We start from the raw sequence: 26,511 nt of genomic DNA, 5'->3' as shown, positions 1-26,511 counted from the left end.
ACTACAGTGTATATATACATACAGTATAGGGTTAGGGTTAGAAATCACATCAATTATCTCTTCTGATGTGTTAGAAATTGCTTTGAAATGGAGTGTGAAATAAACGTGCACATTTTAGGGACAAATGCTGAATCTACCAGTCTCATACTTGACCAATGGATCACAGTCTGTAATTGATGTTGCTATTAACATGTAATAACCATATCCTACAGTTTATAGCCCAACGGCATTTGCCTCATGTTCCTCAGGTGTTGAAGTTAATGGATGGTTCAAAGAGATGCCTCACAGTGACTTCAATGTTTATTTTGCAATCTAGAGGACCCCATGTCAGGGCCGAAGAGTTAGTCGATTATTATTTTTATTTTTCACTATGTTTTCTGATTATAATTATTATTTTGTAGAATAAAATAACTACAATATCACTTAATCGGTTGACCTTTTATAGGCAGGCCTAATTGAAATGTAGAAAACTTTATTCGATTTTTTTAAAGCTTTTGTTTTTTGTTAGGCTACATTCAATCTTAATTGATCATTTGGTGAAGGAAGTATTATTCACTCAGTGTTTTCTTTTCTTTGTGCGCCACAGGGCAGCAGGCATAGCTCAGTTGATCTTCATACAGCCCTTCTCATCCTTGGATGCTGGTATTTTAGGAGGGGAAGCGGGTACAAAATGATTAGGGGATGATTAGTCCAGCACTTACATTTACATTTTAGTCATTTAGCAGACGCTCTTATCCAGAGCGACTTACAGTTAGTGAGTGCGTACATTTTTCATACTAATGTCCAGGGTTGTTGGCTGGATAAAAAGGGTGAAGTTCCTGAGGTGTGTGTACTTAAAGTGAATTTGATGTGAGAGATTAGTAGAGACAGGAAGTGGCTGGGACGATCCTGTTGGCCAGGTGCAGCAGGTAGACCTGTTTGTTGAGGAACTGCTAAGTGAAGGGGTGGAACAGCTTCAGGATGCTGGGTAGGTTGTTGTTCTGGGCCTCGTCCACCGCAGTCCAACCCCAGACGTCACGCTCCAGAGGGGTGGCTCCGTAATCCAGCAGCCTGGACACCATGGTCCTCTCCCTCAGCTTGACTGCAATGTGCAGCGCTGTACGGCCGTTATAGTCACTCTGGTTATAGTCACACTTGCATGGCCAAGGGTGCATATTTCAATAGTCTTAATAAATGGCTTCCTCTCTACTTTCCTTAATCTGTGGTGATCTGAAGAGAATAGGCCTAGGCTTTCACCTGGCCAGTTATTTCCGATGATTATATGTCTATGGTTCAGTTAAGATAAAGGAAACAAAGAGGGATAGCTGCATTGTGATGTACATCAACTTGGCGATGGGTTTAGGGGAGCTTCCACCACACTGGTTCCTTCAGAACAGATCTGAAAACTCAAGAAGATAAGCATATGTATGGGTTGCTTTCCCAGTGAGCACAAGACGTTGAAAATATTGATTTTTAACCTCTTTTCAACCCAAAAAAATACAATGTTTTAATGTGTTTTGCTCATCGGTTTCGACAGGGCTTCTACCTCCTGTTCCCCTTATTAATGTCCCTGTTGTGTTTTCTCTACCTCTCATGTTATTCTCCCCACAGATCCCAAGATCAGGGTCCCCGCCAGGATTCAGCGGAGGACAGTTCAGCGAGGGAGGAGCCGCAGCAGAAAACAAGATGGGCGTCAGTGACCTCCGACCTTTGGTAAGACACTGGATGTACTGGGGTGGGGGGGGGGGGGGCAACGGTGGTCAGGGCCCGTATTCATAAAGCATCTCAGAGTAGGACTGCTGCTCTAGGATCGGTTTTTGCCTAGTAGATCATACTGAATAAGACTACATGGGCAGGGGGGCCCTTATCCCAGATCAGCATTCCTCTTGAGGTACCCTATGAATATGGGCCCAGAGCTCTCTTTTTTCAGAGTATTTGATATGTTTTATTGAATAGAGGTGTTTTCTTACGGTTTAAATCTCTATGCAAACTTAGACAGAGAAGTGAGGAGAGAGTTTGTTTATGCCAAAGTAGTGGTGGAACCAGGATTCGATCCCATGATGCAGACATGGGCAGTTATGCGCTGGAAGGCAATGGTGTAACCAACCCCAGGCCACGATCGTTCTCTTATCATAGGATACTGCATTCCTCTGACTATACAGACAGCAACACAACCATGATTGATGATGATTACAGTAATGTTGACTACTGTGCACTGTAAAAGTATGAAAAATGTATGCACTCAATAAAAACTAAGTCGCTCTGGATAAGAGCGTCTGCTAAATGACTAAAATGTAAAACTAAATGTAATAAAGTAAGCAAGCTCAGTTTGGTTTGGCACAATAATGTGAAAAGGGAAATAGTATTTCAATTATCAATGAGTGGCTATTCTGCCTGTTTCCTAAATGGTGTGTGTTTGACTTGATGTGTTTCAGGTTCCCAATGCCCCTCCTGCTTATGAGACGATATCATCAGGACCTCTACCTCCTCACCCTAATAACAACAGTCCTCTGTGGATAACCAAAAAAGATGAAACTATGAACTTCCTGTGTTGTGTTATTTAAACACTACATCAATTACGAAAAAAGCTTTCGATGATGAAGCTACTATTTGCACTCTATATTTACAATGACAGGATTTGGCATCTTTTAGTAATGTTTTTTTCTATCTTGTATTTTTGTGTGTATTTCTCAAAACTCTAGTTGTGTGTGTTATGGTGTTCCTCAGGCTATATTTCTGAAGGCTGCTCAGAGAACAAGACCCTTCTATCAATACTCGAACAACAGTAGGGTCATAGATTACCTCAAAGTTGTCAACAAATAAATACTCCATGTACTTAGGAAATTGCTTGTTCATTTGAGATAACCAAGATAAACAAATGTGTAGCTGCAATTGAGAATCCATAGTAAGTTAAAAGACAATTACATTTACATTTTAGTCATTTAGCAGACGCTCTTATCCAGAGCGACTTACAGTTAGTGAATACATCTTTTTTTTATACTGGCCCCCCGTGGGAATCAAACCCACAACCCTGACGTTGCAAACGCCATGCTCTATCAACTGAGCTACATCCCTGCCGGCCATTCCCTCCCCTACCCTGGACGACGCTGGGCCAATTGTGCGCCGCCCATGAGTCTCCCGGTCGCGGCCGGCTGCGACAGAGCCTGGATTCGAACCAGGATCTCTAGTGGCACAGTTAACACTGCGATGCAGTGCCTTAGACCACTGCGCCACTCAGGAGACAATAACATCGGCTTGATCGTTGGCTTATGTACTTATGAAAGGATTTTAAAATGATGGAATGGTTATCCCCTATACAATTCTACAGACACATTTCAATAGACAGTTTACCAAGGGTCTAATTGAAATTAACACCACAAAACCCCTATGGGAGGACAGTTTCACCGTTTATTTCCAAGCAGAATTGTCCACAGTTATCCAATGAAAATGTGCCCACTAAATATTTTGAAAAATCTATATGGTAGGAAAAATAAATAAATGTAATGTCAAAAAAAAAAAGAAGAATATGGGCTTCATCATTTCAATAAATCATTCAGAAGTTGCATTTCAATCGTGTGAAATGCCAGTTTATTTTCCAAATAGTTGATAGTGGAAATAAGAGAGAACCAATGTAATAACATTTGGACACTGATATGCCTCTTGAGTAGGCAATACATCGGAAGAGCGTGTACAACAGGTCAGAGGGAAAGTCCTAAGAGTGTGGTAGACAGAATAAAACAAGTGTTGTACCAATCTAAGGAATTAAATGGATATCATTTCAAAATGATCATTAAATGTCAATTAAATGTATTACAATCACATTAAAATCCATTTGTCTATCCTTCAAACCTAGCAATTTACAACATATTTATTACTGGCCTAGAAAAGCTTTAGCAAAAAACAAAATGTCCAAATTTACCTTCAAACTCTGTGAGAAGGAAACCCTAAAACGCTGTTTGCTTTAAGAAATAGAACAATTTCTTGAGCAATCTGTCAACTATAGAGTTTATCTAGCATCGCTTAAAGCTGCAATATGTAACTTTTTGGGCGACCTGACCAAATTCACATAGAAAAGTGTGTTATAGATCTGTCATTCTTATTGAAAGCAAGTCTAAGAAGCGGTTGATCTGTTCTATGTGTGCTATTTCTATGCTTCCCGTTAAGTTTGTTTTTGCGTCTTTTACTTTCGGTTTTGTACACCAGCTTCAAAAACAGCTGATAATACAATATTTTTGGTTCTGGAAAAAATATTTTACAGCAGTTTAGATGGTACAATGATCCTCTAGTCTACACTATACTTGCTTGTTTTGCCACAAACTGAAATTAGGGGAACTATTAGAATTTACCAACCAGGAAATGGCGGAGCGATTTCTGCATAGTGCATCTTTAAACACACTCAGATATGCAAAGTAAAAATACAGCTCAACCAGGCAGTTTCTCAACCAACTCCCGCCTTCTACCAAAAACATACTAGAATGTTCTAGATGCAGTCCAGAACACAAAAGTTTGCTGGAATATGTGTCTGCTTCATTACATTTACATTTTAGTCATTTAGCAGACGCTCTTATCCAGAGCGACTTACAGTTAGTGAGTGCATAAATTTTTTCATACTGGCCCCCCGTGGGAAACGAACCCACAACCCTGGCGTTGCAAGCGCCATGCTCTACCAACTGAGCTACACGGGGCCACATCACAGACAATGGTACTAGATTTCAGTCTCAGTCTTTCAGTCGATAGGTCCACTTCTGTCAGCCTGGGTAGGCATTGAGGGATTGTCAGTATTTACAGGAGGCAGGGGCAGCACTCTCCAAGTGGATTTCGGAGTTACAATCAACGTAGCCAAAGGCTCGTTAGCCACCTCTGGCAGGCCTGTGTTGGCGGTAGGGCCTCTAACAGTGTTTAAAACAGCACAATCAGGACTCACTAGTATATTGGTGGTGGGGCTGGTTGTTTGCACTGCTGATGCAGGCACCTGTAAAGGCTGCAAAGGGCGTTTGCCTAGGCCCAGTATCTGCTGCTGCCGAGGATTGGATAAAACAATGGGCATGCGGATAGTCTCTGCCGACATCACCGTCCTGATAGGTTGAGCAGGTGTCATGTTCACAGTGCTGTTGGATGGAGGCACAGTTGCCACAGGAGACGTTCTGCTACCGGAGGCACCCCCAAGGGGCGGTACGGTCACCACAGGTAGAGACTGCATCCTGGAGAAGGTGCTCCCGATCGGCGGAACAGCAATCGTCGGCAGGACCTGCGTCCGGGTGGAGAGCGCTCCCATAGGTTGCACGAATGACGTTAGTTGCTGTGTTGTGAGTGGTGCGTAGTTGATGCCAAGTCCCGTGTTCAAAGGGAGCTGCTTTGTTGGGCTCTGTGGAACTCCTGCTGTTTGAGCTGCGCTGGGACTTCCTTGTACGGAGGAGAGTGACAGGCCACCCATCCCTTCCGGTTGAGTTAAAGGTGGAGCTGCCACCACATCAGCTAGGCCAGTGAGTATGGTGGCCGGAGCAGGGAGCCGGTGTGAAACTTGTGGAGAACCGTTGGTGGTGGTGCTGGTGGCCGATAGTGGAGCTCGAATCTTCATCACCTGGCGAGGGACAGTGAGAGAGACAGGGAGAGAGGGTCCAACTTTCGCAGCGGACGGCGCTGCCAGGGTTAGTGATCTAAGTGCTGCTTGTTGAGGCTGGTGTGTCCCTGGTGGTGTGGCCATTCTGGGGCCTTGTGCAGGTGTGGCTAGCCCAGGTAACGTTGGCACTCGTGGGACACCAGTGGTTGGGCTCGCTCCCCTGGGACTAGGAGCTACCACAGGCACTGCAGGGCTGGAGATTATGAGGACATGCTGGCCAGGCCCAAGGCCTTGAGGAGGAACAACAAAACGGGTGTTGTTGAGCAGAATCTGAGAGCCGCCTGCAAGTGGAGCAGTGGTGTTGATGACAATCTTCTGTTGCACAGTGGTGGTGGTGGTGCTGGTGACAGGATTGGTATTATCAGCCGGCCGCACTGGAGTGGACTGCTGAGTGGATCTAGGGGCAATTGGAGACTGTGGAGTACTTATCATTTGAGCATGTGTGGTGACCCCGCTGACACAGAGACAGTTGTGAGACTGAGAAACCTGGGCCGGTGATGTGAGAGGGGATGTTTTGACAGGGCTTAGCGGTGTAGTGACCGGCACTGGTAGTTGTGGGTTGCTGGTAATTAAACCTTGGATTATCGAAGACCGTGGTTGCCCGGTTACCTTGCTTAGATTGGGGATCACAGAGGTTGAAGGGATGCCTTGTAGTTGAGATCCAGTCAGCCGCGTGGAAGAGGGCAAATGTGCAGTGCTAGTGACAATGTGAGACAACGTGGTTGCGAGAAGGTCTGCCTGTGAGCCAGACACAGATGTGCTTTTTAAAGTAGATTGTGCAAGTTTACTTGCCTGCTGTGGTAGCCTTATTGGAGATCCTGGAAGCAGATTGATGCGCTGGACCTTATTCAAGGCTCCAAAGTTAGCACTGCTGATAGCTTGACCAAAGTTGAGTCCGATCTTCATTGCTTCATTGGGTATTGACGTGGTCAGAGGTTGTGCCCCAGACACTGATGACACTACAATCTGTTTTGGAATGCTACTTGTTGCGTGGGATGCCTGGGCTGGTGATTGGCTGATGAACATCAACCTTTGCCCTGGAAGAGCGGAGGGAGCTGTGGTGGAAGTGACTTTGGTTGCGGCCATAGATGTGATGTTGGACGAGGGAGAGACCAGGATGAACTTAGTGTATGGGGACCTCTCATCCGGATCTACCCTTTTCAGAACAGGTTTAGTGACACACTGGACCAGAGACGTCTGGGTGGCGCCTGCTGAGTTACCAGGTTCAGTGACCATGCTTTTAGGTAGTTGTGAGTTCACAGCAACTGTAGATGAGACGTTGCAGCCCTGGTTTACAGCAACGGTAACAGCAGAGGCCGCTGTCTGATCTGTGGCCATTGGAATTCCGGCAGTGATCGAAGACTGGTGTGCAGTTGTTGAACTTGTGACAGTTGAAGACCGTAATGGTGACGGTCCTGATTGCGCCTGGGCTACAGTCAAGCTTGTGACCACTGGGACTGTGGAGGCAGCAGGTGGAGAGGTCTTGGACACCAGGAAGGCTTTGAACTGTGGAGAGATGGTGATGACCGGACTGGTGGGTAACGAACCAGATGTACTTTGGTCAGACGCCTGCACCTTGACCACTCCAGTGTTGCCCCCCCTAGTGGTGACTAGGATGGACTGCGAGTCCCTTATACACACAGTCTTCAGCTCTTGTTTAGGGTCAGGAGGTTTTCTGGGATCAGTAAAAGCTGGACTGGTAGGGTTGGATGGTGATCTATTTGGTCTAACATTTTGGGTAGTGCTACTCACTTTCGGACCAGGGATTTGGACAACCTTGTAGCCTGTTGTTAGAGAGGTTGTCTGCAACCTAGGGGAGTAGTTTGGAGAGGCTGTACCTCCCTTTAGCGGTGCCACTTGTTGTATGGGGATCCGGTTGTCATGACTTTGAGGCATGGTGAATCCAGAGCTGTGTGGTAGTGGAGTGGGTGCTTTGGAGGCTGGGACCTGGATTGTCCTTGGTTGCTGGGGGTGACTCTGACCCTCTGACTTTTGAATGAGCAAGTTCGAAGGAAGGATGACCACTTGCTGCTTATCCCCCGTTATCTGGTCCAGGATTGGCTGCACTGCGATTTTCACAGGGCTTCCAGCTTTCCTGACCAGACCCATGCCCTCGGGCATCTTGTAGACAACCTGTACGGGGGTCTTTGGTATGGGCGTGGTATGGGACATCTGTGTGTGTTGAGGTGTTGTTGTTGGTTGCGGTAACTGTAGAGAGCTTTGTGGTAAAGAATGTTTAAATTTAGTAGCATGCAGGGAAGAAGAACAGGCTATGCTTTGTGCATGACCAACATGGCTGATAACACCTGGCTGATGATGAATTAAAGTCACTTTATTGCCAACACTCTTAGCCAGCAGGGTATGTAGCTGAATGGGCTTGTGGGTCCTTTGGACACCAGCCATCGGAGTAGTTATAACCACTGGGCTTGTTTCTCCAACCTTCTGTGGTGCTGGATTCGCTTCCCTGGATCTGTTTTCCACTTCAGCTTCAGGGGAAGTCGTCAGCTCGTCACTGCCGATCCTGCCTCTCTTAATAAGGCTTGGGTTCTCGTCTAAATCACTCTGCAGGCGCTTCAAGCCCCGAGTGGAAGGCCTGTGCTCGTTCAAGGTCAACATCTCTTGTCTGGTTACCACGGTGAAGCTGCCTCTCAATGCCTCCGTTCCAAACTGCCCAGAGTCCTCTGAAAACAAAGAGACACATTCAATGTATTTCAATCTGCCCTGACAACAATGATTTCAATGCAATTTATAACAAAGAGCCTACACAATATATGCTTTTCCATAATGTCTTACTGTACAGCACACACAAATAAAACACAATTTACCTCCCGCCCACAGGATCCTCTGAACTGTCTGATCCTGCTGTTGCTGTTCCTCCTCTTCAGTCAGTCTGGTGTTTTCAGTGAACGAGGTGCTTCTGTCCACATCCTCTGCCACCCATTCCTCTCTGACAAAGTTGTCATAGTCAGGGTGCTTTTTGAAGTCGTCATAATCCTTTTTCAAACGTAGCCTGTGGGGACAGATTACGTTAAAAAAGGCACCTGAGGAGTCAGTGATGTGTTATGCTAGACATGTTTTGTAAACATAGCTTTATGATTTTATAACTGCCTTCAGGACGAGTGTTGATACCTGTTCCTATGGAAAGCCTTGACCAGTTTGGGTTCCCATGGGGAGAGCTCGTTGAGTAGCCTTATGAGAGTGATGTGCAGATCTTTCACGGCTTCTCTCCTGAAGCACCACCTTCCCTGTAAAACCAACAAAACACACAACGTCAAGAATAAACAAGCCCGATGGTTGAGAGCATTTACCACTGTATTTCGTATTCTCCCTCTCATAGTAGACAATCCATATACAGTGGCGAAAAAAGTATTTAGTCAGCCACCAATTGTGCAAGTTCTCCCACTTAAACAGATGAGAGGCCTGTAATTGTCATCATAGGTACACGTCAACTATGACAGACAAAATGAGAAAAGAAAATCCAGAAAATCACATTGTAGGATATTTAATGAATTTATTTGCAAATTATGGTGGAAAATAAGTATTTGGTCAATAACAAAAGTTTCTCAATACTTTGTTATATACCCTTTGTTGGCAATGACACAGGTCAAACGTTTTCTGTAAGTCTTCACAAGGTTTTCACACACTGTTGCTGGTATTTTGGCCCATTCCTCCATGCAGATCTCCTCTAGAGCAGTGATGTTTTGGGGCTGTCGCTGGGCAACACGGACTTTCAACTCCCTCCAAAGATTTTCTATGGGGTTGAGATCTGGAGACTGGCTAGGCCACTCCAGGACCTTGAAATGCTTCTTACGAAGCCACTCCTTCGTTGCCCGGGCGGTGTGTTTGGGATCATTGTCATGCTGAAAGACCCAGCCACGTTTCATCTTCAATGCCCTTGCTGATGGAAGGAGGTTTTCACTCAAAATCTCACGATACATGGCCCCATTCATTCTTTCCTTTACACGGATCAGTCGTCCTGGTCCCTTTGCAGAAAAACAGCCCCAAAGCATGATGTTTCCACCCCCATGCTTCACAGTAGGTATGGTGTTCTTTGGATGCAACTCAGCATTCTTTGTCCTCCAAACACGACGAGTTGAGTTTTTACCAAAAAGTTATATTTTGGTTTCATCTGACCATATGACATTCTCCCAATCCTCTTCTGGATCATCCAAATGCCCTCTAGCAAACTTCAGACGGGCCTGGACATGTACTGGCTTAAGCAGGGGGACACATCTGGCACTGCAGGATTTGAGTCCCTGGCGGCGTAGTGTGTTACTGATGGTAGGCTTTGTTACTTTGGTCCCAGCTCTCTGCAGGTCATTCACTAGGTCCCCCCGTGTGGTTCTGGGATTTTTGCTCACCGTTCTTGTGATCATTTTGACCCCACGGGGTGAGATCTTGCGTGGAGCCCCAGATCGAGGGAGATTATCAGTGGTCTTGTATGTCTTCCATTTCCTAATAATTGCTCCCACAGTTGATTTCTTCAAACCAAGCTGCTTACCTATTGCAGATTCAGTCTTCCCAGCCTGGTGCAGGTCTACAATTTTGTTTCTGGTGTCCTTTGACAGCTCTTTGGTCTTGGCCATAGTGGAGTTTGGAGTGTGACTGTTTGAGGTTGTGGACAGGTGTCTTTTATACTGATAACAAGTTCAAACAGGTGCCATTAATACAGGTAACGAGTGGAGGACAGAGGAGCCTCTTAAAGAAGAAGTTACAGGTCTGTGAGAGCCAGAAATCTTGCTTGTTTGTAGGTGCCCAAATACTTATTTTCCACCATAATTTGCAAATAAATTCATTAAAAATCCTACAATGTTTTTTTCTCAATTTGTCTGTCATAGTTGACGTGTACCTATGATGAAAATTACAGGCCTCTCTCATCTTTTTAAGTGGGAGAACTTGCACAATTGGTGGCTGACTAAATACTTTTTCCCCCCCCACTGTATGTGTTCCTGCCATCATCATTTTTTGAACCTGTATCGATGTAATCCTTCCATACTGTATGTAATAGTTATTTCTGTTCATAAATGTATTTTTGATACAGCACAATCAAAAGCCAAAAATAAAAATAAAAATGTATTTATTACTTTACTAACAGATGTCTTTTTGGTGCTCTCCAGCTCATCCAGCTCATCCTCTGTCCTGCTGATGAGTTCCCTGAGCTCCTCTAGACTAGTGCACACCAACTGAAGAGTGAGAGAGAGAGCGACGAATCAGCACACATGGATTCAAATTGATATATCAATTCATATTCCATATTTTGCATCAAAAAACAAACAAACAAACAAACTGTGGGGTTTACCCTGAATGCAGGTTGAACTGAGAGTTGTGGTTTCCTGGACTCAAGCTTTTTTCCTGTGAAGGAAGAAGATTATTCTATAGAGTAATTCAGACATAAGTGGGGGCAAAGCATTATAGATAAGATTACATCTCATTAGGGCTGACCCCGTTTAGTCGACCGAGATTTCTTTAGTCGAGCAGTTGCCATATATATATATATATATATATATATATATATATATATATATATATATATATATATATATATATATATATATACACACACACACACACACACACACATATTGGGGAGAACAGGTATTTGATACACTGCCGATTTTGCAGGTTTTCCTACTTACAAAGCATGTAGAGGTCTGTAATTTTTATCATAGGTACATTTCAACTGTGAGAGACGGAATCTAAAACAAAAATTCCAGAAAATCACATTGTATGATTTTTAAGTAATTAATTAGCATTTTATTGCATGACATAAGTATTTGATACATCAGAAAAGGAAAACGTAATATTTGGTACAGAAACCTTTGTTTGCAATTACAGAGATCATACGTTTCCTGTAGGTCTTGACCAGGTTTGCACACACTGCAGCAGGGATTTTGGCCCACTCCTCCATACAGACCTTCTCCAGATCCTTCAGGTTTCGGGGCTGTCGCTGGGCAATATGGACTTTCAGCTCCCTCCAAAGATTTTCTATTAGGTTCAGGTCTGGAGAGGTGAGATCTTGCATGGAGCCCCAGACCGAGGGTGATTGACCGTCATCTTGAACTTCTTCCATTTTCTAATAATTGCGCCAACAGTTGTTGCCTTCTCACCAAGCTGCTTGCATATTGTCCTGTAGCCAATCCCAGTCTTGTGCAGGTCTACAATTTTATCCCTGATGTCCTTACACAGCTCTCTGGTCTTGGCCATTGTGGAGAGGTTGGAGTCTGTTTGATTGAGTGTGTGGACAGGTGTCTTTTATACAGGTAACGAGTTCAAATAGGTGCAGTTAATACAGGTAATGAGTGGAGAACAGGAGGGCTTCTTAAAGAAAAACTTACAGGACTGTGAGAGCCGGAATTCTTACTGGTTGGTAGGTGATCAAATACTTATGTCATGCAATAAAATGCAAATTAATTACTTACAAATCATTCAATGTGATTTTCTGGATTTTTGTTTTAGATTCCGTCTCACAGTTGAAGTGTACCTATGATAAAAATTACAGACCTCTACATGCTTTGTAAGTAGGAAAACCTGCAAAATCGGCAGTGTATCAAATACTTGTTCTCCCCACTGTATATATATATATATATATATATATTCACACAGTTGAAGTCGGAAGTTTACATACACCTTCCACAAGCTTCCCATAATAAGTTGGGTGAATTTTGGCCCATTCCTCCTGACAGAGATGGTGTAACAGTCAGGTTTGTAGGCCTCCTTGCTCGCACAAGCTTTTTCAGTTCTGCCCACAAATGTTCTATAGTTTTTCTTTAAGAAGCCCTCCTGTTCTCCACTCATTACCTGTATTAACTGCACCTATTTGAACTCGTTACCTGTATAAAAGACACCTGTCCACACACTCAATCAAACAGACTCCAACCTCTCCACAATGGCCAAGACCAGAGAGCTGTGTAAGGACATCAGGGATAAAATTGTAGACCTGCACAAGGCTGGGATGGGCTACAGGACAATAGGCAAGCAGCTTGGTGAGAAGGCAACAACTGTTGGCGCAATTATTAGCAAATGGAAGTAGTTCAAGATGACGGTCAATCACCCTCGTTCTAGGGCTCCATGCAAGATCTCACCTCGTGGGGCATCAATGATCATGAGGAAGGTGAGGGATCAGCCCAGAACTACACGGCAGGACCTGGTCAATGACCTGAAGAGAGCTGGGACCACAGTCTCAAAGAAAACCGTAACACACTACGCTGTCATGGATTAAAATCCTGCAGCGCACGCAAGGTCCCCCTGCTCAAGCCAGCGCATGTCCAGGCCCGTCTGAAGTTTGCCAATCACCATCTGGATGATCCAGAGGAGGAATGGGAGAAGGTCATGTGGTCTGATGAGACAAAAATAGAGCTTTTTGGCCTAAACTCCACTCGCCGTGTTTGGAGGAAGAAGAAGGATGAGTACAACCCCAAGAACACCATCCCAACCGTGAAGCATGGAGGTGGAAACATCATTCTTTGGGGATGCTTTTCTGCAAAAGGGACAGGACGACTGCACCGTATTGAGGGGAGGATGGATGGGGCCATGTATCGCGAGATCTTGGCCAACAACCTCCTTCCCTCAGTAAGAGCATTGAAGATGGTTCGTGGCTGGGTCTTCCAGCATGACAACGTACCGAAACACACAGCCAGGGCAACTAAGGAGTGGCTCCGTAAGAAGCATCTCAAGGTCCTGGAGTGGCCTAGCCACTCTCCAGACCTGAACCCAATAGAAAATCTTTGGAGGGAGCTGAAAGTCCGTATTGCCCAGCGACAGCCCCGAAACCTGAAGGATCTGGAGAAGGTCTGTATGGAGGAGTGGGCCAAAATCCCTGCTGCAGTGTGTGCAAACCTGGTCAAGACCTACAGGAAACGTATGATCTCTGTAATCGCAAACAAAGGTTTCTGTACCAAATATTAAGTTATGCTTTTCTGATGTATCAAATACTTATGTCATGCAATAAAATGCAAATTACTTACTTAAAAATCATACAATGTGATTTTCTGGATTTTTGTTTTCGATTCCGTCTCTCACAGTTGAAATGTACCTATGATAAAAATTACAGACCTCTACATGCTTTGTAAGTAGGAAAACCTGCAAAATCGGCAGTGTATCAAATACTTGTTCTCCCCACTGTATCCACATACTTTTCCTTCCTCATGATACCATCTATTTTGTGAAGTGCACTAGTCCCTCCTGCAGCAAAGCACCCCCACAGCATGATGCTGCCACCCCCGTGCTTCACGGTTGGGATGATGTTCTTCGGCTTGCAAGCGACCCGCTTTTTCCTCCAAACATAACAATGGTCATTATGGCCAAACAGTTCGATTTTTGTTTCATCAGACCAGAGGACATTTCTCCAAAAAGTACGATATTTGTCCCCATGTGCAGTTGCAAACTGTAGTCTGGCTTTTTTATGGCTGTTTTGGAGCAGTGGCTTCTTCCTTGCTGAGCGGCCTTTCAGGTTATGTCGATATAGGACTCGTTTTACTGTGGACATCATTTGAGTCAATTGGAGGTGTACCTGTGGATATAGATACTTTGTACCTGTTTCCTCCAGCATCTTCACAAGGTCCTTTGCTGTAGTTCTGGGATTGATTTGCACTTTTTGCACCAAAGTACGTTCATCTCTAGGAGACAGAACGCATCTCCTTCCTGAGCGGTATGACGGCTGCGTGGTCCCATGGTGTTTATACTTGCGTATGATTGTTTGTAGAGATGAACGTGGTACCTTCAGGCGTTTGGAAATTGCTCCCACAGATGAACCAGACTTGGGAGCAAGGTCTCGGCTGATTTCTTTAGATTTTCCCATGATGTCAAGCAAAGAGGCACTGAGTTTGAAGGTAGGCCTTGAAATACATCCACAGGTACACCTCCAATTGACTCAAATGATGTCAATTAGCCTATCAGAAGCTTCTAAAGCTTCTATTCATTTTCTGGAATTTTCCAAGCTGTTTAAAAGGCACAGTCAACTTAGTGTATGTAAACTTCTGACCCACTGGAATTGTGATACAGTGAATTATAAGTGAAATAATCTGTGTGTAAAGAATTGTTGGAAAAATTACTTGTGTCATGCACAAAGTACATGTCCTAACTGACTTGCCAAAACTATAGTTTGTTAACAAGAAATGTGTGGAGTGGTTGAAAAACAAGTTTTAATGACTCCAACCTAAGCGTATGTAAACTTCCGACTTCAACTATATAGCAGTACCAGTCCAAAGTTTGGACACACCTACTCATTCAAGGGTTTTTCTTAATTTTTACTATTTTCTACATTGTAGAATAATAGTGAAGACAACAACATTATGAAATAACACATATGGAATCATGTAGTAAACAAAAAAAGTGTTAAACAAATCAAAATATATTTTATATTTGACATTCTTCAAATAGCCACCCTTTGCCTTGACAGCTTTGCACACTCTTGGCATTCTCTCAACCAGCTTCACCTGGAATGCTTTTCCAACAGTCTTGAAGGAGTTCCCACATATGCTGAGCACTTGTTGGCTGCCTTTCCTTCACTCTGCCGTCTGACTCATCCCAAACCATCTCAACTGGGTTGAGGTTGGGGGATTGTGGAGGTCATTTGATGCAGCACTCCATCACTCTCCTTCTTGGTAAAATAGCCCTTACACAGCCTGGAGGTGTGTTGGGTCATTGTCCTGTTGAAAAACAAATGATAGCCCCACTAAGCCAAAACCAGATGGGATGGCGTACCGCTGCAGAACGCTGTGGTAGCCATGCTGGTTAAGTGTGCCTTGAATTCTAAATAAATCACAGAGTGTCACCAGCAAAGCATCCCCACACCATATCATCTCCTCCATGCTTTACGATGTGAACTACACATGCAGAGATCATCCGTTCACCCACACCGCGTCTCACAAAGACACGGCGGTTGGAACCCAAAATCTCAAATTTGGACTCCAGACCAAAAGACACATTTCCACCAGTCTAATGTCCATTGCTCGTGTTTCTTGGCTCAAGCAGGTCTCTTCTTATTGGTGTCCTTCAGTAGTGGTTTCTTTGCAGAAATTCGACCATGAAGGCCTGATTCACACAGTCTCCTCTGAACAGTTGATGTTGAGATGTGTCTCTTACTTGAACTCTGTGAAGGCTTTATTTGGTCTGCAATTTCTGAGGCTGGTAAATCTAATGAACTTATCCTCTGCAGCAGAGGTAACACTGGGTCTTCCATTCCTGTGGCGGTCCTCATGAGAGACAGTTTCATGATAGCGCTTGATGGTTTTTGCGACTGCACTTGAAGAAAGTTCTTGAAATGTTCCGTATTGACTGACATTCATATCTTAAAATAATGACCTTCTTGATCCAAACCAGTCAGGTTTCAGGACTGCTCTTCTCTGTGTCACGGAGGCTCTCCGCACTGCTAAAGCTAACTCTCTCTCCTCTGCTCTTGTCCTTCTAGACCTGTCTGCTGCCTTTGATACTGTGAACCATCAGATCCTCCTCTCCACCCTCTCCGAGCTGGGCATCTCCGGCGCGGCTCACTCCTGGATTGCGTCCTACCTGACCGGTCGCTCCTACCAAGTGGCGTGGCGAGAAGCTGTCTCCGCACCACGTGCTCTCACCACTGGTGTCCCCCAGGGCTCAGTTCTAGGCCCTCTCCTATTCTCCCTATACACCAAGTCACTTGGCTCTGTCATATCCTCACATGGCCTCTCCTATCATTGCTACGCTGACGATACACAACTAATCTTCTCCTTTCCCCCTTCTGATAACCAGGTGGCGAATCGCATCTCTGCATGTCTGGCAGACATATCAGTATGGATGACGGATCACCACCTCAAGCTGAACCCTGGCAAGACGGAGCTGCTCTTCCTCCCGGGGAAGGACTGCCCGTTCCATGATCTCGCCATCACGGTTGACAACTCCGTTGTGTCCTCCTCCCAGAGTGCGAAGAGCCTTGGCGTGACCCTGGACAACACCCTGTCGTTCTCCGCTAACATCAAGGCGGTGACCCGATCCTGCAGGTTCATGCTCTACAACATTCGGAGAGTACGACCCTGCCTTACAAAGGAAGCGGCACAGGTCCTAATCCAGGCACTTGTCATCTCCCGTCTGGATTACTGCAACTCGCTGTTGGCTGGCCTCCCTGCCTGTGCCATTAAACCCCTACAACTCATCCAGAATGCCGCAGCCCGTCTGGTGTTCAACCTTCCCAAGTTCTCTCACGTCACCCCCCTCCTCCGCACACTCCACTGGCTTCCAGTTGAAGCTCGCATCCGTTACAAGACCATGGTGCTTGCCTATGGAGCAGTGAGGGGAACGGCACCTCCGTACCTTCGGGCTCTGATCAGTCCCTACACCCAAACGAGGGCATTGCGTTCATCCACCTCTGGCCTGCTGGCTCCCCTTCCTCTGCGGAAGCATAGTTCCCGCTCAGCCCAGTCAAAACTGTTCGCTGCTCTGGCACCCCAATGGTGGAACAAGCTCCCTCACGACGCCAGGACAGCGGAGTCGCTCACCACCTTCCGGAGACATTTGAAACCCCACCTCTTTAAAGAATACCTGGGATAGGATAAAGTAATCCTTCCACCCCCCCCCCCCCCCCCCCAAAAAAAAAAAGTGTAAAGTGGTTATCCCACTGGCTATAGGGTGAATGCACCAATTTGTAAGTCGCTCTGGATAAGAGCGTCTGCTAAATGACGTAAATGTGCCCTTGAGCAAGGCACTTAACCCTAATTGCTCCTGTAAGTCGCTCTGGATAAGAGCGTCTGCTAAATGACTAAAATGTAAATGTAAATGTAAATGATGGACTGTCATTTCTCTTTGCTTATTTGAGCTGTTCTTGCCATAATATGGACTTGGTCTTTTACCAAATAGGGCTATCTTCTGTATACCACTACTACCTTGTCACAACACAACTGATTGGCTCAAACGCATTAAGATGGAAAGAAATTCCACAAATTAACTTTTAACAAGGCATACATGTTAATTAAAATGCATTCCAGGTGACTACCTCATGAAGCTGGTTGACAGAATGCCAAGAGTGTGCAAAGCTGTCATCAAGGCAAAGGGTGGCTATTTGAAGAATCTCAAATATAAAATATATTTTGATTTGTTTAACACTTTTTTGGTTACTACATGATTCCATATGTGTTATTTCATAGTTTTGATGTCTTCACTATTATTCTATAGTAAAAATAAAGAAAAACCCTTGAATGAGTAGGTGTGTCCAAACTTTTCACTGGTAGTGTGTGAATGTACCCTACCGTTCAAAAGTTTTGGGTCACTTAGAAATGTCCTTGTTTTCGAAAGAAAAGCAATTTTTTTGTCCATTAAAATAACATCAAATTGATCAGAAATACAGTGTAGACATTGTTAATGTTGTAAATGGCTATTGTAGCTGGAAACGGCTGATTTTTTATGGAATATCTACATAGGCGTATAGAGGCCCATTATCAGCAACCATCAGTCGTTTCTTTGCAGAGTTGCAAAGAAAAAGCCATATCTCAGACTGGCCAATAAAAATAAAAGATTAAGATGGGCAGTCTGAGATATGGCTTTTTCTTTGCAACTCTTCCTAGAAGGTCAGCATCCCGGAGTCGCCTCTTCACTGTTGACGTTGAGACCGGTGTTTTGCGGGTACTATTTAATGAAGCTGCCAGTTGAGGACCTGTGAGGCGTCTGTTTCTCAAACTAGACACTAATGTATTTGTCTTCTTGCTCAGTTGTGCACCGGGGCCTCTCACTCCTCTTTCTATTCTGGTTAGAGCCAGTCTGCACTGTTCTGTGAAGGGAGTAGTACACAGCGTTATACGAGATCATCAGTTTCTTGGCAATTTCTCGCATAGAATAGCCTTCATTTCTCAGAACAAGAATAGACTGACGAGTTTCAGAAGAAAGTTATTTGTTTCTAGCCATTTTGAGCCTGTAATCGAACCCACAATTGCTGATGCTCCAGATACTCAACTAGTCTCAAGAAGGCCAGTTTTTTTGCTTCTTTAATCAGCCCAACAGTTTTCAGCTGTGCTAACATAATTGCAAAAGGGTTTTCTAATGATCAATTAGCCTTTTAAAATGATAAACTTGGATTAGCAAACACAATGTGCCATTGGAACACCGGACTGATGGTTGCTGATAATGGGCCTCTGTACGCCCATTATTTACAACATTAACAATGTCTACACTGTATTTCTGATCAATTTGATGTTATTTTAATGGACCAAAAAAATTGCTTTTCTTTCGAAAACAAGGACATTTGTAAGTGACCCCAAACTTTTGAACGGTAGTGTATATAACATGGTGTACAAGACACCTGTCTGATTGGCGCCTGTCTGAGTGGACTGATCCATTGTGGAGGCCGTGGGGATGGCACAGTCCATCACTCTAAGACGTGTGCTGCTGAAATTATATATGGTTATATTACATAAGAACAACGGTGCAACACTAATACAAATAATATTATTCTATAACAAATGAGCTTTCTCCCACATTGGATAGTGGTCGTTGTCTGTAGTTCTGGAACACATCTGTGCGCTGTTGAATTAGCGCCTTTTCCTAGACCATGTTGCTATGTGCATAATAGCAAAGTGAACCAGCATATTGGTGTTGAGAACAATGCGGTGGAGGCTGCAGCAGAATGAGGAAATGAGAAAACAGCCCTCGCCTTATTGTCTAAAAAAAGTGAGGAGAGAGGAAACCCAAACTTAATTAGGTCTATAATCAAAAACCTCACTGTTAAATGGGCCTGGATTTATAAATCATCCATATACATCTACAGAAATAAGACAGATCATGCTACTGTTGCCTGTTTGAGTGTTTGTTTAATAGCCTGCTGATTCCATGAGCACCAACCTTCACGCAACGTCATGTCAAGTAAACAATTTCACAAATTAGTCTGTTTTTAATCTTTGCTGTGCTGTAATAAAGGCTTTATACTTTTCTTTCCGTTAGAACAGCTTCTCTGGTATTATTTATAATTTATTTAGTGTTGTTTACACTATTCCAAATTGTCAGAAAAACAATATTTATAATAATTATGCTCCTTTTTCCTTGATCTCCTTATTGGTATTATTACTATTATTATTAATATTATGATAATCATTATAATAATAAGTAAAGTCATTATCATTAGTAGGCTTAGTATAGCAACCTTGTATAACCACCATTGAGCTGTAGGCCTAAGAGCACATCCTGTTTAGTCTTAATACCGTAACTTACTTAGGCCTTTATTCCATTACTTATATACTGTAGGCTACTGTTTCAATCGATCATTCATTTGTTCATGTCATCACACAGCATACGAGTCATTCATGATTTGAAATGAAATCAAGCATTTTAGTTTGAAAATAAAATAAAGCGAGCATTGAATAATTAGCTTAAACAATAAATAAACCGTTCCATTTCGGAAATTGCTTTTACAAATGAATGCGACTGTTTTTAGTCTTTGCTGTAATAAAAGCTTAACAAAAAAACAGACGCTTATAATTTATTTAGTGTTGTTTACGTTGTTTCAAACGGTCAGGAAAATTATATTGTAATTATAATTTATTATATTGTAATCTAACAGCACCTATTTGGCACACTTCTTCTTGATCTAAAGTATTTTCCACAACTAGTCACATCTATTCCACACATCTGACTTCCCCTTTATCTCCTGAGAAACCAGTAAACATTCCTCCGTTTCCAGTTTATTTGTCTCGTCCTCTGCATCCATTTTGCTGTCACGTGTTCGGTGTTCGTTATAACCAATTTATTGATGTGATTATGATATGCTATAGGTCAGGGCCTGTTGGTCACGTGCATGCAATGCATACGTGTCACGTAAAGAGAGCAAGGGTTGAGGGAATAGGGAATGTTTTTCCTAAACAAATGAGGGATTTTGGTAACAAAACTTTTCAGTCAGAAATGGCTGTAATTATGTTGCAGCTTCAGCAACACGATAAACACTGAGCAATCAAATAAATTGCTGGTCGGACTCCCTCTAGTCATTTGTGTTTCTTAATTATTTAATCAAACAGTGTGCTTAAAGCATCAGACAAGCTCAGTGAATATAGTTGATTTGATTAAAACACAGGATGTGTCTATGGAAAAATACACGTTTAAAAATCGATTGCTCTAAAGAACAAATGACTATTGGTCGACCAAGATTTTTTTGTTGTTGTTTGGGACAGCCCTACATCTCATCACTGAACAAGTGCCAAGTCTCTCGGCTGTGGTTTTACATAGGCCTAATTTAGCCTAACAAATGTCAAATATTGATTTAGAAGACAGGCATTCCTTTTCCTTACCCATTTTTCGTTTTTTCCTCTTGTCCTTTTTCTTGATGGTGGTCGCAGCTCTCCTGAGGGTGGATTTAGCTGCCTTGGCCTTACAGAGTGGGCTCCTGTCTGGTCTGCTCTGCCCACCTGTTGCACGTAGTTCCGTCTCTTTCTTCCTTTTCTTTTTCTTGGCCCAAATCCTGTCCATCCTATTCTCTGTCAAGTTCACCTTGCGGGGGTGGCCAGCACCAGAGGCTGACGTTATTGATTTCTTGTCCGTGGCACAACGGCAGCGATGATTGTCCTCCGACTTTGTCCCCATTTTGGAGAAACATTTTGGACAAGGTCTTTGTCCCTCAGTGAGTTTGTTCCTGTCCACTTTAACATGGACATCAGTCGGTCTCATGGGTACGGCTACACCAGGCCTGCTGGTTGCCTTAGCAGGGCGAGCAGGGGACTTCCCTGTATAGCAGTGTTCCCCCACACTGAGACGTGGCTCACATGACCCTGCGGACGACCCTGATGATACATTCGACCCCTCTTCCTGTTTCACCTGAAGTCTATTAGGCCTATATTCCAATTCCTGTGGCTCTTCCTTTACACTCCCTCTGCCCACAAAGTCCTTGATATGTGAAGAGGGTGCAGTAGAGCCAATGAGTCTGTTCTGATTAGTAGGCTTACAGTCCTCCTTATCACCCTCATCCTCCATCCCCCGCCCAGTTCCACCCCTGCTCCTGTCCCCGTTCTCCTCTTTAACCCTCCCACCACTCAGTCTGTCAGAACTAGGTTTCTCCTCAGACTCCTCCTCCATTGAAACCAGGTGCTCAGAGTCCTTCTGCTTGTCAGATTCCTCTGATAGCCCTTTGTCAGGCTCCACCCTCTTCACCCAGACAGCTGGTAAGGGGAAGTCAGAGGGCATGCTGGCACTCTGGCAGTAGATACGTAGGTCCGCCCCGCAGAAATGCGGAAAGTGTATGTAGGCATTCTCGTTCCCGTCGTAGCCCAGGATGGACTCTCGGCACTCGTGGATGGGCTGGCCCAGCACAGCGTCCTGCACGTCCTTCTGGGTCTCGTATATGTTGTCACACAGGCCTTTGAGCAGCCACACACGCTGGATGAAGGGTAAGAGATGGAAGGGGGTCTCCTCCAGGGGACTAACCACCCCGACTGTCCTGAAGAATTGATGGGATAGGCCCAGCTGCTCAGCCATCCACCCCTGGTCCTCCGCCGTACCCATAGCGTAGTACCAGCCTTGCACCTTCTGCCGGAGCTCGGACTCCCAGCGGCGGTAGGTGAGGGCTGGGCGACGGTGGAGCGTCCCCCTCCTCTGGGGCGGGCAGAGAAGTGAACTCATGATCTTGGAGAGGAAGACGCTGCAGCGAGGCATGAGGAGACACCGCTCCAGCTCAAAGAACACTATCTCTGGGAGGTTGAGAGCTGCCTGGGCCAGGCAGAGGAAGTGGCCGATGGCAGGGAGTTCCCACATGGTCTTCAAGGGGGTCTGGATGGCCTGGGAGAGAAGACTGCGCTCCCACTCCTCCACCTCCTTGGCTGAGGTCTCCTCCGCCTCCTTCTTATCTAGCTCCCGCTGCCTACAATCAGAAATGAAGGATGAGTTTATCAAGCAGATGTAATACTAAACACAATCACAGCCACACACAGAATTAAATATTATTATCGAAAATGTTTAATGTAATTATAGTGTCACAGTTGTGGGGATAAAGTAGTCTATGGAATTTTCAAGTTTTTATTCTGACCACGGAGGGAGTCAGAACATAGAAAACCCAACATCTGCCTGGCCAGGCCTTAGCCTCAGGCACTGGAGCATTCCAGGGCGGCAGGTAGCTTAGTGGGTAAGAGCGTTGTGCCAGTAACCGAAAGGTCGCTGGTTCTAATCCCCGAGCCGACTAGGTGAAAAATCTGTCGATGTGCCCTTGAGCAAGGCACTTAACCCTAATTGCTCCTGTAAGTCACTATGGATAAGAGCGTCTGCTAAATGACAAAAAAAAATTTTTTTTAAAATAATAATATCTTACCTCTTCTCTTCCTTGACTCTCTGCTGCTCCTCCAGCCTGAGTGCCTGCACCATGATGGACTCATTTCCCCCCACTGTGATCGTGGCCAGGCTGCGAGGCACTGTCCTCCGTCTGGTAGAGGTGCCCACAGGCGCCCTCTCATCCTCGGTCCCCAAACGACCCATGGAGGTCACCGCCAGAGTGGTCTTCTCTCGCAGCGTCCTGGTTGGGTAGGTGGATACAGACACAGCATCATTGGGCTAGTTAGGGTCCCAGTCATTTCATCAAGGGTCCTGGATGAAACAGACACTACTGATGTGTGTCACTACTGACAATTGACGAATGAATCCATATCGTTGAATGTGTACATTTTAAGTGTAAATGAATGTATGTACAATAGGTAGGCTATGTCATGAATACTTGAATGAATATATGTACCGTGCATTCGGAAAGTATTCAGACCCCTTGACTTTTCCCACATTGTTATGTTACAGCCTTATTCTAAAATTGATTAAATCGTTTTCCACCTCATCAATCTACACAATACCCCATAATGAAAAAGCGAAAACAGGTATTTAGAAAAATGTCCTAATTTATAAAAAACAGAAATAACTTTACATTAGTATTCAGACCCTTTGCTATGAGACTCGAAATTAAGCTCCGGTGCATTCTGTTTCCATAGATCATCCTTGAGATGTTTCTACAACTTGATTGGAGTCCACCTGTGGTAAATTCAATGGATTGGACATGATTTGGAAAGGCACACACCTGCCTATATAAGGTCCTACAGTTGACAGTGCATGTCAGAGCAAAAACCAAGCCATTAGGTCGAAGGAATTGTCCGTAGAGCGTCAAGACAGGATTGTGTCGAGGCACAGATCTGGGGAAGGGTACCAAAAAATGTCTGCAGCATTGAAGGTCCCCAAGAACACAGTGGCCTCCATCATTCTTAAATGGAAGAAGCTTGGAACAACCAAGACTCTTCCAAGAGCTGGCCGCACGGCCAAACTGAGCAATCGGGGGAGAAGGGCCTCGGTCAGGGAGGTGACCAAGAACGCGATGGTCACTCTGACAGAGCACCAGATTTCCTCTGTGGAGATGGGAGAACCTTCCAGAAAGACAACCATCTCTGCAGCACTCCACCAATCAGGCCTTTATGGTAGTGGCCAGATGAATGCCACTCCTCAGTAAAAGGCACGACAGCCCGCTTGGAGTTTGCCAAAAGGCACCTAAAGGACTCTCAGACCATGAGAATCAAGATTCTCTGGTCTGATGAAACCAAGACTGAACTCTTTGGCCTGAACGCTAAGCGTCACGTCTGGAGGAAACCTGGCACCATCCCTACAGTGAAGCACGGTGGTGGCAGCATCATGCTGTGGGGATTTTTTTTCAGCGGGAGGGACTGGGAGACTAGTCAGGATCGAGGGAAAGATGAACGGAGCAAAGTACAGAGATCCTTGATGAAAACCTGCTCCAGAGCGCTCAGGACCCAAAAAGACTCAAGGCTGTAATCGCTGCCAAAGGTGCTTCGACAAAGTACTGAGTAAAGGGTCTGAATATTTATGTAAATGTAATATTTATATTATTATAATTTTGTGTATATATATATATATATATATATATATATATATATATATATATATATATATATATAAAAACAGTTTTTGCTTTGCCATTATGGGGTGTATAAATAAGGCTGTAACGTAACACAATGTGGAAAAAGTCAAAGGGTCTGAATACTTTCCGAATGCAATGTACGTATGTAAGGCTTGCACTTGCTTACCTTGATAGCAGTGTCAACTTCTGCTCAAGCATTATTTCCAATTTCTGTGCCTGTTTAGAAATCCAGTGGTCGACCCCATGGTACCTATAGCAGTTCTCTAGCATTAGCCTGAAGTCTGCCACAAACTCTGTGATTGTTTCATATTCCCGGCTAACAAACTTCTCCTCCATCCTTCTGAAACACATAGAATTCTTGAGGAGACCCCCAACCCGGTCAGTGTGTTTTTCAAGGCCGATGGGGTGCAAGAAGGGAGTCATAATGCCTTTGTGCTTTTCCAGAAGAAAGCCATTAAATATCCTATAGGCCTGCTGTAACTCATAGCTACGGTCTTCTTCTACTGTAACTGTAGTAGGTATGCAGACCTCTGACAATGACAGTTCGTTTGAGATTTCAGGCACCCCATCATGTCTTAGTGCAGGATTACTAGTAGAACTACCGTGGGAAAGAACATGAACATTCTCCAGGGAGGTTCCGTTGCTGAGTCCTCCTTCGGTGACTAGGCGGCTGCGTTCAGTGCTGTGCCATTTGGAGTCTAATGATGATACAATGTGAACATTCTGATTCTGAGATCCTGAACCCAGTTCATTCTGACAGTCTCGGTTGAGAAAAAATAAATTACTATTGTGGCTGTCCTTTTTGTTGGACATGTCTTGCTGCTCCCCTGTGTCGTTTCGCACCTTGGATGGGTTACAAGTTTCAGTTTGCACTTTCATGTTGCTGGCTGCACTGTATTTCAATAAGAGGTAGCTAACATACTAGCTAACTGACTACTAAAAAAACCTGCCTCTTTTATTGGCCAACATTAGTACGCTTTGCTGCCATCTTTTTGACCAAATTATCCTGCACAATTGGCAGTGGATATATTATATCCTGCCAATTAGGGTCACATACATAACTTGGCAAGTCCTTCCTTGTTTTGACTCTTCAAAACATTCACCCGCACGTGCAAGAATGAGTTGACGTTACAGTGCTAACTAGTTAGCCAAACATTAGCTAGTACTAACAAGCTACTTATGATTTAGTTAACTTGACAGCATTGTGAGAGATATGTTATGAACGTTAGTTTGACAGCGAACATTATTCGTTGTTCATTAAGTTATAATAGGTGGTGATTATTTAGCTAATCCACCACAAACATCTAGCAAACTAATAAACAGCAGTCAAATTTACTGGCTAACCGGTAAGGCGGATTGCAAGCTAACGTTAGTTAGCTAGCTAACATAAGTTGACAAGAAACAAAGTGAAGTTCAAAATTAGCCATATAGCTATTACCTAGTCGAACTTTCTTTGATAAATTATATGATGGGACTGGTTGTCTAGATTCGACAAATAGCTAACTCATTTTACAAGGCCATTACTCATACCTCACAATCAGCGCTTTAAGGTCGCGTCGGATACAAGCGGTACAAACTGCAAGTTAACTAGCCAACTTGTTAGCTAGCAGCTAGTTAGTGTGGCTGTGTCTCCTTCACAGCCTATCATTGAGCTCATGGTTTCCAGTCAGAGGCCTGGTCTGCAGTGTCCGGAACAACGTTATCAGGGAACATGTTAGGCAACACAGCGATGAATCCTTGCTATGATGAGCCAACGAAACAAGTTTAGCTAGAAAGATAGATAGCTAACTGAGAAGATCCATCAATTCAGCAAGCTTGCTAGGTAGTTAGCTAGCTAGCCATAGTTAGCAGGTTAGCTAACAATTCATGTAAGTTAGCTAACTTCAACATTTCTACAATTAAATTAAACTAGCTAATGACAAAGTAACTCCATAAATCTAGCTAGACAACTTTCTAACTCAGCTGAACAGTCTACAAAGTTAGCTAGGTATCGAGTCCGTTACACCAGAGAGCCTATGCTAGCTAGCTAACAAAATATTCCCCGTTACGTTTCTTTGCAACGTCATGGGTGTGT

At 44.3% G+C, this 26,511-nt stretch overlaps 1 protein-coding gene and 1 pseudogene across 3 annotated transcripts; one reads left to right on the top strand and one right to left on the bottom strand.

The window, feature by feature from the left end:
- Nucleotides 1–277: 277 nt before the first annotated feature.
- LOC311135812 (melanoma antigen recognized by T-cells 1-like) lies at nt 278–2,543 on the top strand (annotated as a pseudogene). Its single transcript has 4 exons — nt 278–340; nt 587–679; nt 1,591–1,692; nt 2,415–2,543. The product of its transcript is annotated as a melanoma antigen recognized by T-cells 1-like (transcript).
- An 830-nt stretch (nt 2,544–3,373) lies between these two features.
- On the bottom strand, nt 3,374–26,511 carry LOC311135917 (putative bromodomain-containing protein 10). Of its 2 annotated transcripts, none has more exons than XM_084169936.1 (8): nt 24,604–26,511; nt 22,842–23,042; nt 20,836–22,397; nt 10,899–10,951; nt 10,684–10,782; nt 8,729–8,844; nt 8,425–8,609; nt 3,374–8,280 (listed from the first exon to the last, which is right to left on the bottom strand). In XM_084169936.1, the coding sequence occupies exons 1-8, from the start codon at nt 25,314–25,316 to the stop codon at nt 4,706–4,708; spliced, it is 6,504 nt and encodes a 2,167-aa protein (XP_084026062.1). In that variant the 5' UTR covers nt 25,317–26,511; the 3' UTR covers nt 3,374–4,705. The 2 variants fall into 2 exon arrangements, with proteins under 2 accessions (XP_084026062.1, XP_084026063.1); XM_084169937.1 differs by having other exon boundaries at nt 10,693–10,782.

The sequence above is a fragment of the Coregonus lavaretus genome (assembly GCF_964263955.1).
Source record: "Coregonus lavaretus genome assembly, chromosome: 10".
NCBI lineage: Eukaryota > Metazoa > Chordata > Actinopteri > Salmoniformes > Salmonidae > Coregonus > Coregonus lavaretus.
Note: the sequence above shows the minus strand (reverse complement) of the source record. Positions and strands in the feature narration are given on the sequence as shown.